At 46.3% G+C, this 14,059-nt stretch overlaps 1 protein-coding gene across 1 annotated transcript in view; it reads left to right on the top strand.

Annotated features, from left to right (window-relative positions):
• LOC135542085 (succinate--CoA ligase [GDP-forming] subunit beta, mitochondrial-like) overlaps nt 1-14,059 on the top strand; it is a 135,375-nt gene that overhangs the window by 114,080 nt on the left and 7,236 nt on the right. Inside the window, exon 10 of the mRNA XM_064968733.1 lies at nt 9,469-9,589. Within this exon, the coding sequence (XP_064824805.1) occupies nt 9,469-9,589 (121 nt within the window). The remainder of the gene's footprint in view (nt 1-9,468; nt 9,590-14,059) is intronic.

Here is a 14,059-nt window from a genome sequence, read left to right as displayed (position 1 = left end):
GCCTGACCATGTATGTGTTGTGACCTCAGAAGTAACAGTAATTTTGGGAAGTGAGTTCAATCTGTGTTTTTGGGTAGAACTGGGAGCCCCATTTCTGCTTTATATTGTGATGTCTTAGCCTATTGGAGGAATAGGGGAAGTGGCGCTTCCAAACTGTTGTGCTCACCTATCTGAATTGGCTCTGTTAACACTAAAGGGGTGTGTCCTGTGGAAGGACGTGGGGACCTAAATAGAATTGGGCCCCATCCCACAACAGAAAACTGCTCATTTGAAGATGGAGGATTAGTGCCTATAGGCCCCGTCTTCATTTGGAAAGGCTGCATATTAACCTTTAACCCCTAGGCTGGGCACTGCAGCCCTGTGGAGGAGCAGGAATAAACAGGCCAGGACCAGCAGGCCTGTCAGAGGAGGCTGCTGTCACCAGATAAAGCAGAACAATGCCCTTAATAGGCCACAGAGAGACCAAGGAGTTCCAAACATTTCTGCACAATTTGCTAGGTTGTAACAAAGGGAGAGATGTGTTTCTTCTGACAGATTAGCAGTGGTCAACAGTGGTAGACTGCTGTTAGTGTGAAGCACAATGCTAAATGTGTGTCGGAGTGATAATTCAGCAGTACACACTCACCACAGGGATCACTGCAGCAGCCAGAGCAAATACAATGCTGGTTAGTTAAAATGAACGATTGGAAATACGTTTTTAGGTGTTGACAAGTCTATAGGGGAGAATAGTTTGGTTTCTTATGTCCATTTTGTAGGTATCAAACGGGTAGAATTTTGACTTGTGGGGTTATAATGTTGTGTGTTTACTAGTATCACCTGTCAGTGATGGTAATCATTTACATTTACATTTAAGTCATTTAGCAGACGCTCTTATCCAGAGCGACTTACAAATTGGTGAATTCACCTTCTGACATCCAGTGGAACAGCCACTTTACAATAGTGCATCTAAGTCATTAAGGGGGGGGGGGGGTGAGAAGGATTACTTATCCTATCCTAGGTATTCCTTGAAGAGGTGGGGTTTCAGGTGTCTCCGGAAGGTGGTGATTGACTCCGCTGTCCTGGCGTCGTGAGGGAGTTTGTTCCACCATTGGGGGCCAGAGCAGCGAACAGTTTTGACTGGGCTGAGCGGGAACTGTACTTCCTCAATGGTAGGGAGGCGAGCAGGCCAGAGGTGGATGAACGCAGTGCCCTTGCTTGGGTGTAGGGCCTGATCAGAGCCTGGAGGTACTGCGGTGCCGTTCCCCTCACAGCTCCGTAGGCAAGCACCATGGTCTTGTAGCGGATGCGAGCTTCAACTGGAAGCCAGTGGAGAGAGCGGAGGAGCGGGGTGACGTGAGAGAACTTGGGAAGGTTGAACACCAGACGGGCTGCGGCGTTCTGGATGAGTTGTAGGGGTTTAATGGCACAGGCAGGGAGCCCAGCCAACAGCGAGTTGCAGTAATCCAGACGGGAGATGACAAGTGCCTGGATTAGGACCTGCGCCGCTTCCTGTGTGAGGCAGGGTCGTACTCTGCGGATGTTGTAGAGCATGAACCTACAGGAACGGGCCACCGCCATGATGTTGGTTGAGAACGACAGGGTGTTGTCCAGGATCACGCCAAGGTTCTTAGCGCTCTGGGAGGAGGACACAATGGAGTTGTCAACCGTGATGGCGAGATCATGGAACGGGCAGTCCTTCCCCGGGAGGAAGAGCAGCTCCGTCTTGCCGAGGTTCAGCTTGAGGTGGTGATCCGTCATCCACACTGATATGTCTGCCAGACATGCAGAGATGCGATTCGCCACCTGGTCATCAGAAGGGGGAAAGGAGAAGATTAATTGTGTGTCGTCTGCATAGCAATGATAGGAGAGACCATGTGAGGTTATGACAGAGCCAAGTGACTTGGTGTATAGCGAGAATAGGAGAGGGCCTAGAACAGAGCCCTGGGGGACACCAGTGGTGAGAGCGCGTGGCGAGGAGACAGATTCTCGCCACGCCACCTGGTAGGAGCGACCTGTCAGGTAGGACGCAATCCAAGCGTGGGCCGCGCCGGAGATGCCCAACTCGGAGAGGGTGGAGAGGAGGATCTGATGGTTCACAGTATCGAAGGCAGCCGATAGGTCTAGAAGGATGAGAGCAGAGGAGAGAGAGTTAGCTTTAGCAGTGCGGAGCGCCTCCGTGATGCAGAGAAGAGCAGTCTCAGTTGAATGACTAGTCTTGAAACCTGACTGATTTGGATCAAGAAGGTCATTCTGAGAGAGATAGAGGGAGAGCTGGCCAAGGACGGCACGTTCAAGAGTTTTGGAGAGAAAAGAAAGAAGGGATACTGGTCTGTAGTTGTTGACATCGGAGGGATCGAGTGTAGGTTTCTTCAGAAGGGGTGCAACTCTCGCTCTCTTGAAGACGGAAGGGACGTAGCCAGCGGTCAGGGATGAGTTGATGAGCGAGGTGAGGTAAGGGAGAAGGTCCCCGGAAATGGTCTGGAGGAGAGAGGAGGGGATAGGGTCGAGCGGGCAGGTTGTTGGGCGGCCGGCCGTCACAAGAAGCGAGATTTCATCTGGAGAGAGAGGGGAGAAAGAGGTCAGAGCACAGGGTAGGGCAGTGTGAGCAGAACCAGCGGTGTCGTTTGACTTAGCAAACGAGGATCGGATGTCGTCGACCTTCTTTTCAAAATGGTTGACGAAGTCATCTGCAGAGAGGGAGGAGGGGGGGGAGGGGGAGGAGGTTTCAGAAGGGAGGAGAAGGTGGCAAAGAGCTTCCTAGGGTTAGAGGCAGATGCTTGGAATTTAGAGTGGTAGAAAGTGGCTTTAGCAGCAGAGACAGAGGAGGAAAATGTAGAGAGGAGGGAGTGAAAGGATGCCAGGTCCGCAGGGAGGCGGGTTTTCCTCCATTTCCGCTCGGCTGCCCGGAGCTCTGTTCTGTGAGCTCGCAATGAGTCATCGAGCCACGGAGCGGGAGGGGAGGACCGAGCCGGCCTGGAGGATAGGGGACATAGAGAGTCAAAGGATGCAGAAAGGGAAGAGAGGAGGGTTGAGGAGGCAGAGTCAGGAGAAAGGTTGGAGAAGGTATGAGCAGAGGGAAGAGATGAAAGGATGGAAGAGGAAAGAGTAGCGGGGGAGAGAGAGCGAAGGTTGGGACGGCGCGATACCATCCGAGTAGGGGCAGTGTGGGAAGTGTTGGATGAGAGCGAGAGGGAAAAGGATACAAGGTAGTGGTCGGAGACTTGGAGGGGAGTTGCAGTGAGGTTAGTGGAAGAACAGCATCTAGTAAAGATGAGGTCGAGCGTATTGCCTGCCTTGTGAGTAGGGGGGAAGGTGAGAGGGTGAGGTCAAAAGAGGAGAGGAGTGGAAAGAAGGAGGCAGAGAGGAATGAGTCAAAGGTAGACGTGGGGAGGTTAAAGTCGCCCAGGACTGTGAGAGGTGAGCCGTCCTCAGGAAAGGAGCTTATCAAGGCATCAAGCTCATTGATGAACTCTCCGAGGGAACCTGGAGGGCGATAAATGATAAGAATGTTAAGCTTGAAAGGGCTGGTAACTGTGACAGCATGGAATTCAAAGGAGGCGATAGATAGATGGGTAAGGGGAGAGAGAGAGAATGACCACTTGGGAGAGATGAGGATCCCGGTGCCACCACCCCGCTGACCAGAAGCTCTCGGGGTGTGCGAGAACACGTGGGTGGACGAAGAGAGAGCAGTAGGAGTAGCAGTGTTATCTGTGGTGATCCATGTTTCCGTCAGTGCCAGGAAGTCGAGGGACTGGAGGGAGGCATAGGCTGAGATGAACTCTGCCTTGTTGGCCGCAGATCGGCAGTTCCAGAGGCTACCGGAGACCAGGAACTCCACGTGGGTCGTGCGCGCTGGGACCACCAGATTAGGGTGGCCGCGGCCACGCGGTGTGGAGCGTTTGTATGGTCTGTGCAGAGAGGAGAGAACAGGGATAGATAGACACATAGTTAACAGGGTACAGAAGAGGCTACGCTAATGCAAAGGAGATTGGAATGACAAGTGGACTACACGTCTCGAATCATGACATTCATCCTCTGTGTGTTGAACATAAAATATAAATGTGTTTTATAAAATGCATTGACACTCTGGGGAAATGCCAGTTCCTCTGTCAGTGTAGAATCTTCCAGGCTACTATTCATGTCTTAAATGCAGTTAGCAGGCTGGATAATAGAGTCTGAAAAGACTGTTTCTCCAGTGAAGCCCTTTCCCAGTTGTGAAAGAGCCTTGACAGGGTATTGGAGCGGTGGCTGTTATGATCCTGTTATGTTTAATCATTCACTGGACCAGAAAGTACTCCTCATACAGTAAAGGCACCAAGGTTCTCAAAGGATCCTGGTACAATATGCTTTATTCCTTTCTGCTCTGCACCGAATCAAGAAATAGCATATGTTTATCCTAACTCAAATGGTAATGTTTCCAAAGCGGCTCCTGTATCACGGGGGTAATCAGAGAATAGTACAATGTGCTCTGATCTTAGAGGTCTGGGAGGTTTAGGATTGCGTCAGAGTGGATTTGAATTGATCTTTAGTGTGATGGTTAGAGTTTGAGTCTGCTCTGGTATCGGCTGGATCACATTTAAAATGGACTTTTGATTGAAAGCAATTGAACTAAAGGGATTAACCCTAACTTTACTCCAATTCACTTCTGCCATTAATCAGTGTGACATTTAAAGGCTCAGGTCTACGGTGGCGATGCTCTGTGTGGTTCTACTGCAGCGCCTAGTCTCTTAAGTCATCAGTACAGTATATAAAGTCGTGGCCAAACGTTTTGAGAATGACACAAATATTAAATTCCATGAAGTTTGCTGCTTCAGTGTCTTTAGATATTTTTGTCAGGTGTTACTATGGAATACTGAAGTATAATTACAAGCATTTCATAAGTGTCAAAGGCTTTTATTGACAATTACATGAATTTGATGCAAAGAGTCAATATTTGCGGTGTTGACCCTTCTTTTTCAAGAGCACTGCAATCCGCCCTGGTATGCTGTCAATTAACTTCTGGGCCACATCCTGACTGATGGCAGCCCATTCTTGCATAATCAATGCTTGGAGTTTGTCAGAATTTGTGGGGTTTTGTTTGTCCACCCGCCTCTTGAGGATTGACCACAAGTTCTCAATGGGACTAAGGTCTGGGGAGTTTCCTGGCCATGGACAACAAAATATCGATGTTTTGTTCCCCGAGCCACTTAGTTGTCACTTTTGCCTTATGGCAAGGTGTTCCATCATGCTGGAAAAGGCATTGTTCGTCACCAAACTGTTCCTGGATGGTTGGGAGAAGTTGCTCTCAGAGGATGTGTTGGTACTATTCTTTATTCATGGCTGTGTTCTTAGGCAAAATTGTGAGTGAGCCCACTCCCTTGGCTGAGAAGCAACCCCACACATGAATGGTGTCAAGATACTTTACTGTTGGCATGACACAGGACTTATGGTAGAGCTCACCTTGTCTTCTCCGGGCGACATGCTTTTTTCCGGATGCCCCAAACAATCGGAAAGGGGATTCATCAGAGAAAATGACTTTACCCCAGTCCTCAGCAGTCCAATCCCTGTATAATATCAGTCTGTCCCTGATGTTTATCCTGGAGAGAAGTGGCTTCTTTGCTGCCCTTCTTGACACCAGGCTAACCTCCAAAAGTCTTTGCCTCACTGTGCGTGCAGATGCACTCACACCTGCCTGCTGCCATTCCTGAGCAAGCTCTACTGGTGGTGCCCAGATCCCGCAGCTGAATCAACTTTAGGAGACGGTCCTGGCGCTTGCTGGACTTTCTTGGGCACCCTGAAACTCTCTTCACAACAATTGAACCCCTCTCCTTGAAGTTCTTGATGATCTGATAAATGGTTGATTTAGGTGCAATCCTACTGGCAGCAATATCCTTGCCTGTGAAGCCCTTTTTGTGCGTCAATGATGACGGCACGTGTTTCCTTGCAGGTAACCATATTTGACAGAGGAAGAACAATGATTCCAAGCACCACCCTCCTTTTGAAGCTTCCAGTCTGTTATTCGATCTTAATCAGCATGACAGAGTGATCTCCAGCCTTGTCCTCGTCAACACTCACACCTGTGTTAACGAGAGAATCACTGACATGACGTCAGCTGGTCCTTTTGTGGCAGGACTGAAATGCAGTGGAAATGTTTTGGGGGGATTCAGTTCATTTGCATGGCAAAGAGGGACTTTGGAATGAATTGCAATTCATCTGATCACTCTTCATAACATTCTGGAGTATATGCTAATTACCATCATACAAACTGAGGCAGCAGACTTTGAAAATTAATATTTGTGTCATTCTCAAACCTTTTGGCCATGACTGTAGGCCTGGCAAATATGAAGTACACATTCAGGTGCAAAATGGCTGTTGTGCATCACCCAGGTGCAACACATTGGTGGTGGATATGTCACGTTACCCCCTCGCAGTATAAAGCTCATTGAAGCTTGATGTGAAGTAACATGTTGACAAAAGAGCTTTCTGAATGTGGTATTGTATTATCTTCATCCAGTTCATGAACACAGAGGATACCAGGAGCTTCGCTGTGTGTTTTAGACTTTTAAGTGCTCATGGTGGTGTCGTGTGACTGCAGGTGGTCATGTGTGCTTACCTAGTATATCGCCTACCTAGTGTATCGACTCTGTAACCCACAGCATTGCTTTTCAGCTTTCTATTCTACCTCTGTGGTTAGTAACTGAGGGAGTCACAGTGTTCTGGATTTGTGTTTCATTGTTACTTCACTCAGTACGACAGTGGTTTTACAGTTTCTTTCGCCCCACGCTCGGGGTCCTGAGATGTTCTGTGTATAGCTGAACAATAGATATTTGGTTTGCAATCTCAACATTAGAATCAAGCTGTGATAACACTTTATTTTTTATTTAACCTTTATTTAACTAGGCAAGTCAGTTATGAACAAATTTTGATTTACAATGACAGCCTAACAAAAGGCAAAATGCCTCCTGAGGGGATGGGGGCCGGGAATAAAAATACAAATAAATGGAATAACAATCTAGGATTAAACACACATCACAACAAGAGAGACAACACAATATTAAATAGAGTCCTAAGACACGAACAGCATGGCAGCAACACAACGAACAGCATGGCAGCAACACAACACACAGCATGGCAGCAACACAACACACAGCATGGCAGCAACACAACACACAGCATGGCAGCAACACAACACACAGCATGGCAGCAACACAACACACAGCATGGCAGCAGCACAAAACAGGGCACAAACGTTATTGGATACAGACAACGGCAAGAAGGTGGAGACAGCAATACATCATGCAAAGTAGCCACTTAGCCTAACGTCTCAAATCTTTCTGTTGCAACCATAAAAAAGACAGTGTGGCAAAAATGTATCCCCTTTACATGGGTTGGGGGGCTGGGAGTCTTTTTCCCGTGCTTTTGAATTACCAAACTCCACTGAGGTAAAGCCATAAAATAATGATATAAAATGCTTTTACTTGTATGCTAGCATACATAAATCATGTCTGATGTATCATTTACTATACGTAGATGTCATAAAGAGATGTCTGAATGGTAAAAATGTGGTGCTACTCAATAGAGCCGGGATTGAAAAATGTACTGCTGATAGCAACAGAATAGGGCTTGTTGTACTGGGCTCCAAAACCAGTGTCTCTATTGCCCCCCAGTGGTGAGGAGACTGAATAGCAGGACATTCACCAGTTTGTGGCTGGATCGTTACCCAAGCAACCCTGAGTTGTGACCTGTCAATCAGCCCCTAGCGTTCATGGGAAACTTCAATCGCTCTGTGTGTTGCCAGAAACAGACAAAACCACAGGGTGAAGGTAAGATTGTGAGATGTGCTTGTCTTACTGAACACGATTTCTATTGTTGTATTGTCCGCAAGTGTTGTCACTATAAACCACACTGGGGAGCCACCAAAGTGGTTCACAAGTCAGATCATGGGCATTGATTAGGTTTGCTTGAGTGGCATTTTATAAGGTTATACGAGTGGGATATGTATGTTGATGCATAGATATACCCTTCCCAATGTGGTGTCCTCAGAGTATAGCTAGATCATCTAATGATCTACAGGGAGAGATCAATGGCAGGGCTAAGGTTCAGCAGAGGGCCTGGAGTATTGACAGATCTCACCCACCAGAAGCCAGTGTCCCCACTCTGTCCGTCTCTCTCTCTCTCTCTCTCTTTCTCTCCCTAGCTCGCTGTATCTCTTCCTTTCTAGTGCTATCTCCTCTGTCTCTCTCTCCCTCCTCTGTGATTTTTGTCTGAATGTAATGCTGTGACTGGGCAGAAGCAGTGCCGGGATTAAACTAGTCTGTGCCTGGGGCGAGAGCTACCCAGGGCCAAGGGGAACACACACTCACACCCCCAGGCTGTGGAGGTAACATGGACCTTTAGAAAGGAACACTCAGGCCCTGCTTCAAATGTAACCTAGCAGGATGTAAGGCAGACAGTGGAACTGTTTTATATAACCAATGAAGCTGTCTTTCTCACACCAGCTCTCTCACTCACTCTGCCTCTCACTCACTGTAGATGGAATGTTCTGTGGAGAACCAATATTGTGTGTGTGTGTGTGTGTGTGTGTGTGTGCGCGCGCGTCTTTGTGACAGGGCTGTCCCTGTGTTATTGGTGATGGCGCTGTGTCTCTAATAGTGTGGTATCAGTCACAGATGACAGTAATGAACAACACAGCCACCTGAGGACTGCTTCTCCTTGGAGAATGACAGCTGCTCCACATTAATATGGCTGTCTGACACGCACACACGTACAGTGTTGTAGTGTGTCCTCAAAGAGGACATATACAATGGCGAAGATGCAATGTTCACTGCCTTAATGCATGAATAACACACAACAAACGACAATGGAATTCTTCGTCAGTCTGTTCACATGACATTCATAACAGGGGTCACTATGGCAAACAGTCTTGCATTTGTTTGATACACACGCAGATCTCTAGATTTCAGCGATGTGGCCCTAAGAGATTGAACGGCCTGTTGCCCTTAGTGCAGTCTATTGTATGAAGTATCATGGGCATCCCTAATATCTCTCTACACGCCCCTGATCCTGTTTCTCTGTGTGTAAACATCATTACCACACACACACGGTTCTCACACACACCGCTCTCGTTCTTTCTCGATCTCTCTCACACACACACAGACACACACGCCGTTCACACACGGCAGTGTTTACATATGAGCAGAGATTATAAACAAACATGCAGGATTAATCCTGTCTACTCAACTTTCTATACAACTGCCCAGGGTAATTACTGTGTTATGTGTTAGTGTAATCACCCTGCCTCGCCAGACATCACACAGTCTGTCCTGAGTTTGACTGTTTTATTCTTTGCGCACCCTTTCACAGTACTGTATACATTTTTGGTACATCAATATGTCCAATACTGATTATTGGGGTCTGTACAGCTTAGAATAACAGTATAGTACTGTATAAATCTGAATGTTTCCTCCTTTAGGACTATATTAAAACCATTTCCTGTTGTCTGTGCCACAGGTGGAAGCCATCCTGGTGAACATCTTCGGGGGCATCGTCAACTGTGCCATCATTGCCAACGGGATCACCAAGGCTTGCCGTGAGCTGGAGCTCAAAGTTCCCCTGGTTGTCAGGCTGGAAGGTGGGTACAGGTACAGGTGGTGCTACAAGCACAACTCTACGCCCTACCTACACACTGTTTGACTGTTCTACACACTACCACCCACGTGCTCTATCTGTACTCGACTCCATATTTCTTTCACTACTCCTTTACCTCTCCTCCACTCTTGTGTCACATGCATCACTTCCTGCATTTCTTGCACCTTAGCACTTTCTATGAGCTGTGTTATTTCACACGGGTCTCATTCTCTCTCTCTTATTTTTGAATTGGGTGCAGTAAGCTACTCCCGTTTTAAGTAAGTTATTTTAGAACGACCTCTTTCTCATATGACAGTCCAGTGTGGTCCTCTTACTGGTGAGGAAGACAATCCATTTATCACGTGTGTCACGTTCAGCAGAGCTTGTTAGCGACGACGACCAGAATAACAATGGAGACTGCGTTGATTGGGCCGCCTCTCACCTGCGTATGCTAATAAGGCAGTATTGCCGTGCGTTACGGTGTGTCGCTATGACACCTGGGCGTTGCAGAGGGACCCAGCTGGTCATTAGGATAATTGGCAGGAAACAGCTGACTGGCCTTGTCCAGAGAAAGAGCAGGGGACTCTCTCCATTAGCTCACAGCACTCCATTTGTCTCTCACATCCCCATGCTTTTTAGGTCAGCACTACTCTTTCTGGGACACAACCAGGCCAGTTACAATAAGGTAAGTCTACAAATACTGTATGGGCAGTTTAGCATTCTTTGAAAATGAGGAAAGGACCAACTGTGTATGTATTGGCCATGCTAAAATGTAGACAAATACAGGTTACTTTTTGTTTTGGTGGAAAGTCTAGTAACTAGTGGCACGTTACTATACAAAACCGGCTTCCTTTTGTTTGGACACAGTGCTAAGAGGCAGGTTATTGGGTTAAAGGTAAACTGCAGTCTCCTAAACCGCGTGTGTTTCTTCCAGTGCTAATAAGTAAGAAGTGCAGCAGCCATTACTGAAGCTCAAACGAAAGTTGTCTTTGTCTTTTGGGTGTGGTTTAATGGTTTAATGTGGGTGTTTCTTGGGTGTGTCTTTGCCATTCAATTACAACAAGCAAACAACGGCAGTAGCGTAATCTCACCCCATTCTGTACAAATGTGCGCAACCGCAACATTAATACGAGGCTACAAAGAAAACTAATGGGACTAAAGCGACTGTGTTGACTTCAAAATCAGGGCTGTGAACTACGTTTCTGTTCAAGCTTTGATCGACATGGTAATGGCTCTATGGTATTGGAGAAAAGTTGAAAAAACGCACCCTCCGTTACATCTTGACGTGTCATGCCGTAACGTACAGCATGCATAAAGCAACTATTTCTGTCTTACAATCTCTCTCCGCCTGGTGTGGCACTTCTCTCATCATTTAAAAACAAGAAATGGACAATGACGGGGGTAAGGGGGGATAACTAGTCATTTTTTGCATCATCATTGCATGCGATCATCATTCTCAAAGCCGCTGTTTACTTCTAAGATCACTTTGCACCGCCCTAAAAACCCGATTCAAATTCGACACAAACCTTCAAATAGGTAGTGAGAGACCGCCACACAAGATGGAGGTCTGTTTTGGTCACATGCAGCGTAAATATGGCCCAATGACACATTATATAAACTCTTTAAAGTGTTTTATTTACATTTGAGGCGATAAGGTGATAAGTTGGACTGATCGAGTGGGAAAAAAAGCAATTTTCTCACACGACATCTCTCCTTCTCACTATCACGCATTAGTTTCACTTCCCCACCCGCCATTTTTTTTAAGACCCAACGGGGCTCATTGTCTTGTTGAATTATGCAGAAATGGGCAGCGTGGGGTCATGTATTGATTCTGTTGTAAAGGGGAGAAGTTGTGCTTTACAATGGTATTGACATTACAGTTGATCTGGAAGTATTGTGTTTTTGGGGCGCTAAAATAAGGACACTTGTACGGACCAAGGCAGTGTACGAATTTACGTGAGTTTACGTTAGTGAGTAGCTTAGTAACAATGAGGTAAGCTAAGCTAGCTCTGCTAAGGAGAGACGTTTTTAAGTTGAGAACTTCTCCCCTCCTGACTGACTCTCCATCTCAAGGTGATCTGCTAATTCAGTTCTGTCCTATGTGTCGTCTAAAGCCTGCGCTGACCTTGTTTAGCCAACCTGACAGCAGCTAGTGAGCATAGATTGGGGATAGCTACAGCTGGCTAGTATATCTAGCTAGCTGATATTTAGCATGGACTGTCTTCAGTCAGCTCAGCTGTCCAACAACACAATATTCTATAACTGGCTAGTTTGATCTCATCTCTTTGTTCTCTGTTAGATCTTTCCTGGGGGACAAATGCCAGAATGAATATCCCTACAGGTGTAGGTTACATGTGAACATTGTACAAATGTTATCGCCCAGCTTGAGTGTAGATACATTTATCAACAAAAAATCAGTGGGTGTGTTTGCTGTAAATAGGCTATCATATTGATTTGCTTATAGACTGTATGCCTACACTTTACCTAGCAAATGAAAATACATTGTGTAGAGTACAACCACAGATAGAACAAGGCGCATACACACCTTTGGTAGATCTTCAGCTGTCCAATAATTAGCATGACATTCCATTCTATTTCTATGGTCTATGTTAAATATGTGTCTGTCTAACACACACTGACATGTACAGCTCTCTGTCTGTCTAATTACACTGACATGTACAGCTCTCTGTCTGTCTAATTACACTGACATGTACAGCTCTCTGTCTGTCTAACCACACTGACCTGTACAGCTCTCTGTCTGTCTAACCACACTGACCTGTACAGCTCTCCGTGTGTCTAACCACACTGACCTGTACAGCTCTCTGTGTGTCTAACCACACTGACCTGTACAGCTCTCTGTGTGTCTAACCACACTGACCTGTACAGCTCTCTGTGTGTCTAACCACACTGACCTGTACAGCTCTCTGTGTGTCTAACCACACTGACCTGTACAGCTCTCTGGGTGTCTAACCACACTGACCTGTACAGCTCTCTGGGTGTCTAACCACACTGACCTGTACAGCTCTCTGGGTGAGGTTCTGTCTTCAAGTCTCCAGTGGGGTGATGAAGTCACTTCTATCTATGTAATGTATTACAGGTTATGGACAGGTGCAGTCAGGTGGAAGGAGGGGTGGAGTGTATCACACTTCATCCTGGATATGACAGAGTTTGCCTCAATCCATGGGTCCAGTAAGCAGAGTTAAATAAATACAGCTATGTGAGATACCGCTCTGTAGCTACTGACCAAGTTTCCTTCAGGAGTAATATGAGATGAGTGCCATTTCTGAACGTACACAATGTACAAAACATTAAGGATGCCTTCCTAATATTGAGTTGCACCCCTACTTTGCCCTGAAACAGCCTCAATTCGTCAAGGCAAGGACGCAAGGTGTCGAAAGCATTTCGCAGGGATGCTGGCCCGTGTCGACTTCAAAGCTTCCCACAGTTGTGTCAAGTTGGCTGGATGTTCTTTGCGTGGTGGACCATTCTTGGTACACACGGAAAACTGTTGAGTATGAAAACCCCAGCAGCATTGCAGTTTTTGACACAAACCGGTGGCTGGGCACCTACCATACCCCTTTCAAAGGCACTTCAACTTTTTTTATCACTCTGAATGGTACACATACACAATCTCAATTGTCTCAAAGCTTAAAAATCCTTCTTTAACCGGACTCCTCCCCTTTGTCTACACTGATTTAAGTGGATTTAACAAGTGACATCAATAAGGGATCATAGCTTTCACCTGGATTCACCTGGTAAGTCTTTGTCATGGAAAGAGCAGGTGTCCTTAATGTTTTGTGAACTCAGTATATGTAGATATTCTAAACAAAGTGTTTTGATAAATTTCAAATGTAACAGTTCCATGTAGATTAAACCATCCTTCACATAATACTATAGAAGCAGTGTTCTGCTGATATAACAATGTGCAAATATTACACTTGTCTCATCTCCAATGACTTGGATGTCGATTAAGGCAGCCCCACACCCTCTCTGATTTAGACGGGTTGGGTTAAATGAGGAAGACACATTTCAGTTGAATGCATTCAGTTGTACAATATCCTCCTTTCCCTTTCTATTGTCATTCACAGCCGATTTCAGAATCTGTACCAATTAGCATGTTGCCTGTTGGTACATGTTAGTCGTCATCCCTTCGTATGGTGTCCCATATAATACACAGACCCCCCCACCATTCAATTCAATAATAACGAAAGATGATGAAAAGTAATAGATGCGTCTTGTGTAATTGTTGTGCAGTGCAAGGTCTCTCCCAGTTCAGACATCTGCATCAACCTGTCTTTTAGTCAGGGGACTCCATGACAATCTCTCCTGTCCCCCCATCTGTAGAAAAACAAGGTAGAGTTGATACAGCACTAATTACATTGTCAATGATAATAAGTTGAATTCCAAGACAGACCTGTCATAGTATTCTGACCTAGGACCAGATCAAATGCGACCGACCTGACGTGTGCCTGGT

Source organism: Oncorhynchus masou, chromosome 6, assembly GCF_036934945.1.
Source record: "Oncorhynchus masou masou isolate Uvic2021 chromosome 6, UVic_Omas_1.1, whole genome shotgun sequence".
Taxonomy (NCBI): Eukaryota; Metazoa; Chordata; class Actinopteri; order Salmoniformes; family Salmonidae; genus Oncorhynchus; species Oncorhynchus masou.
The sequence above is the reverse complement of the archived record's forward strand: the minus strand, read 5'-3'. Positions and strand labels throughout refer to the sequence as shown.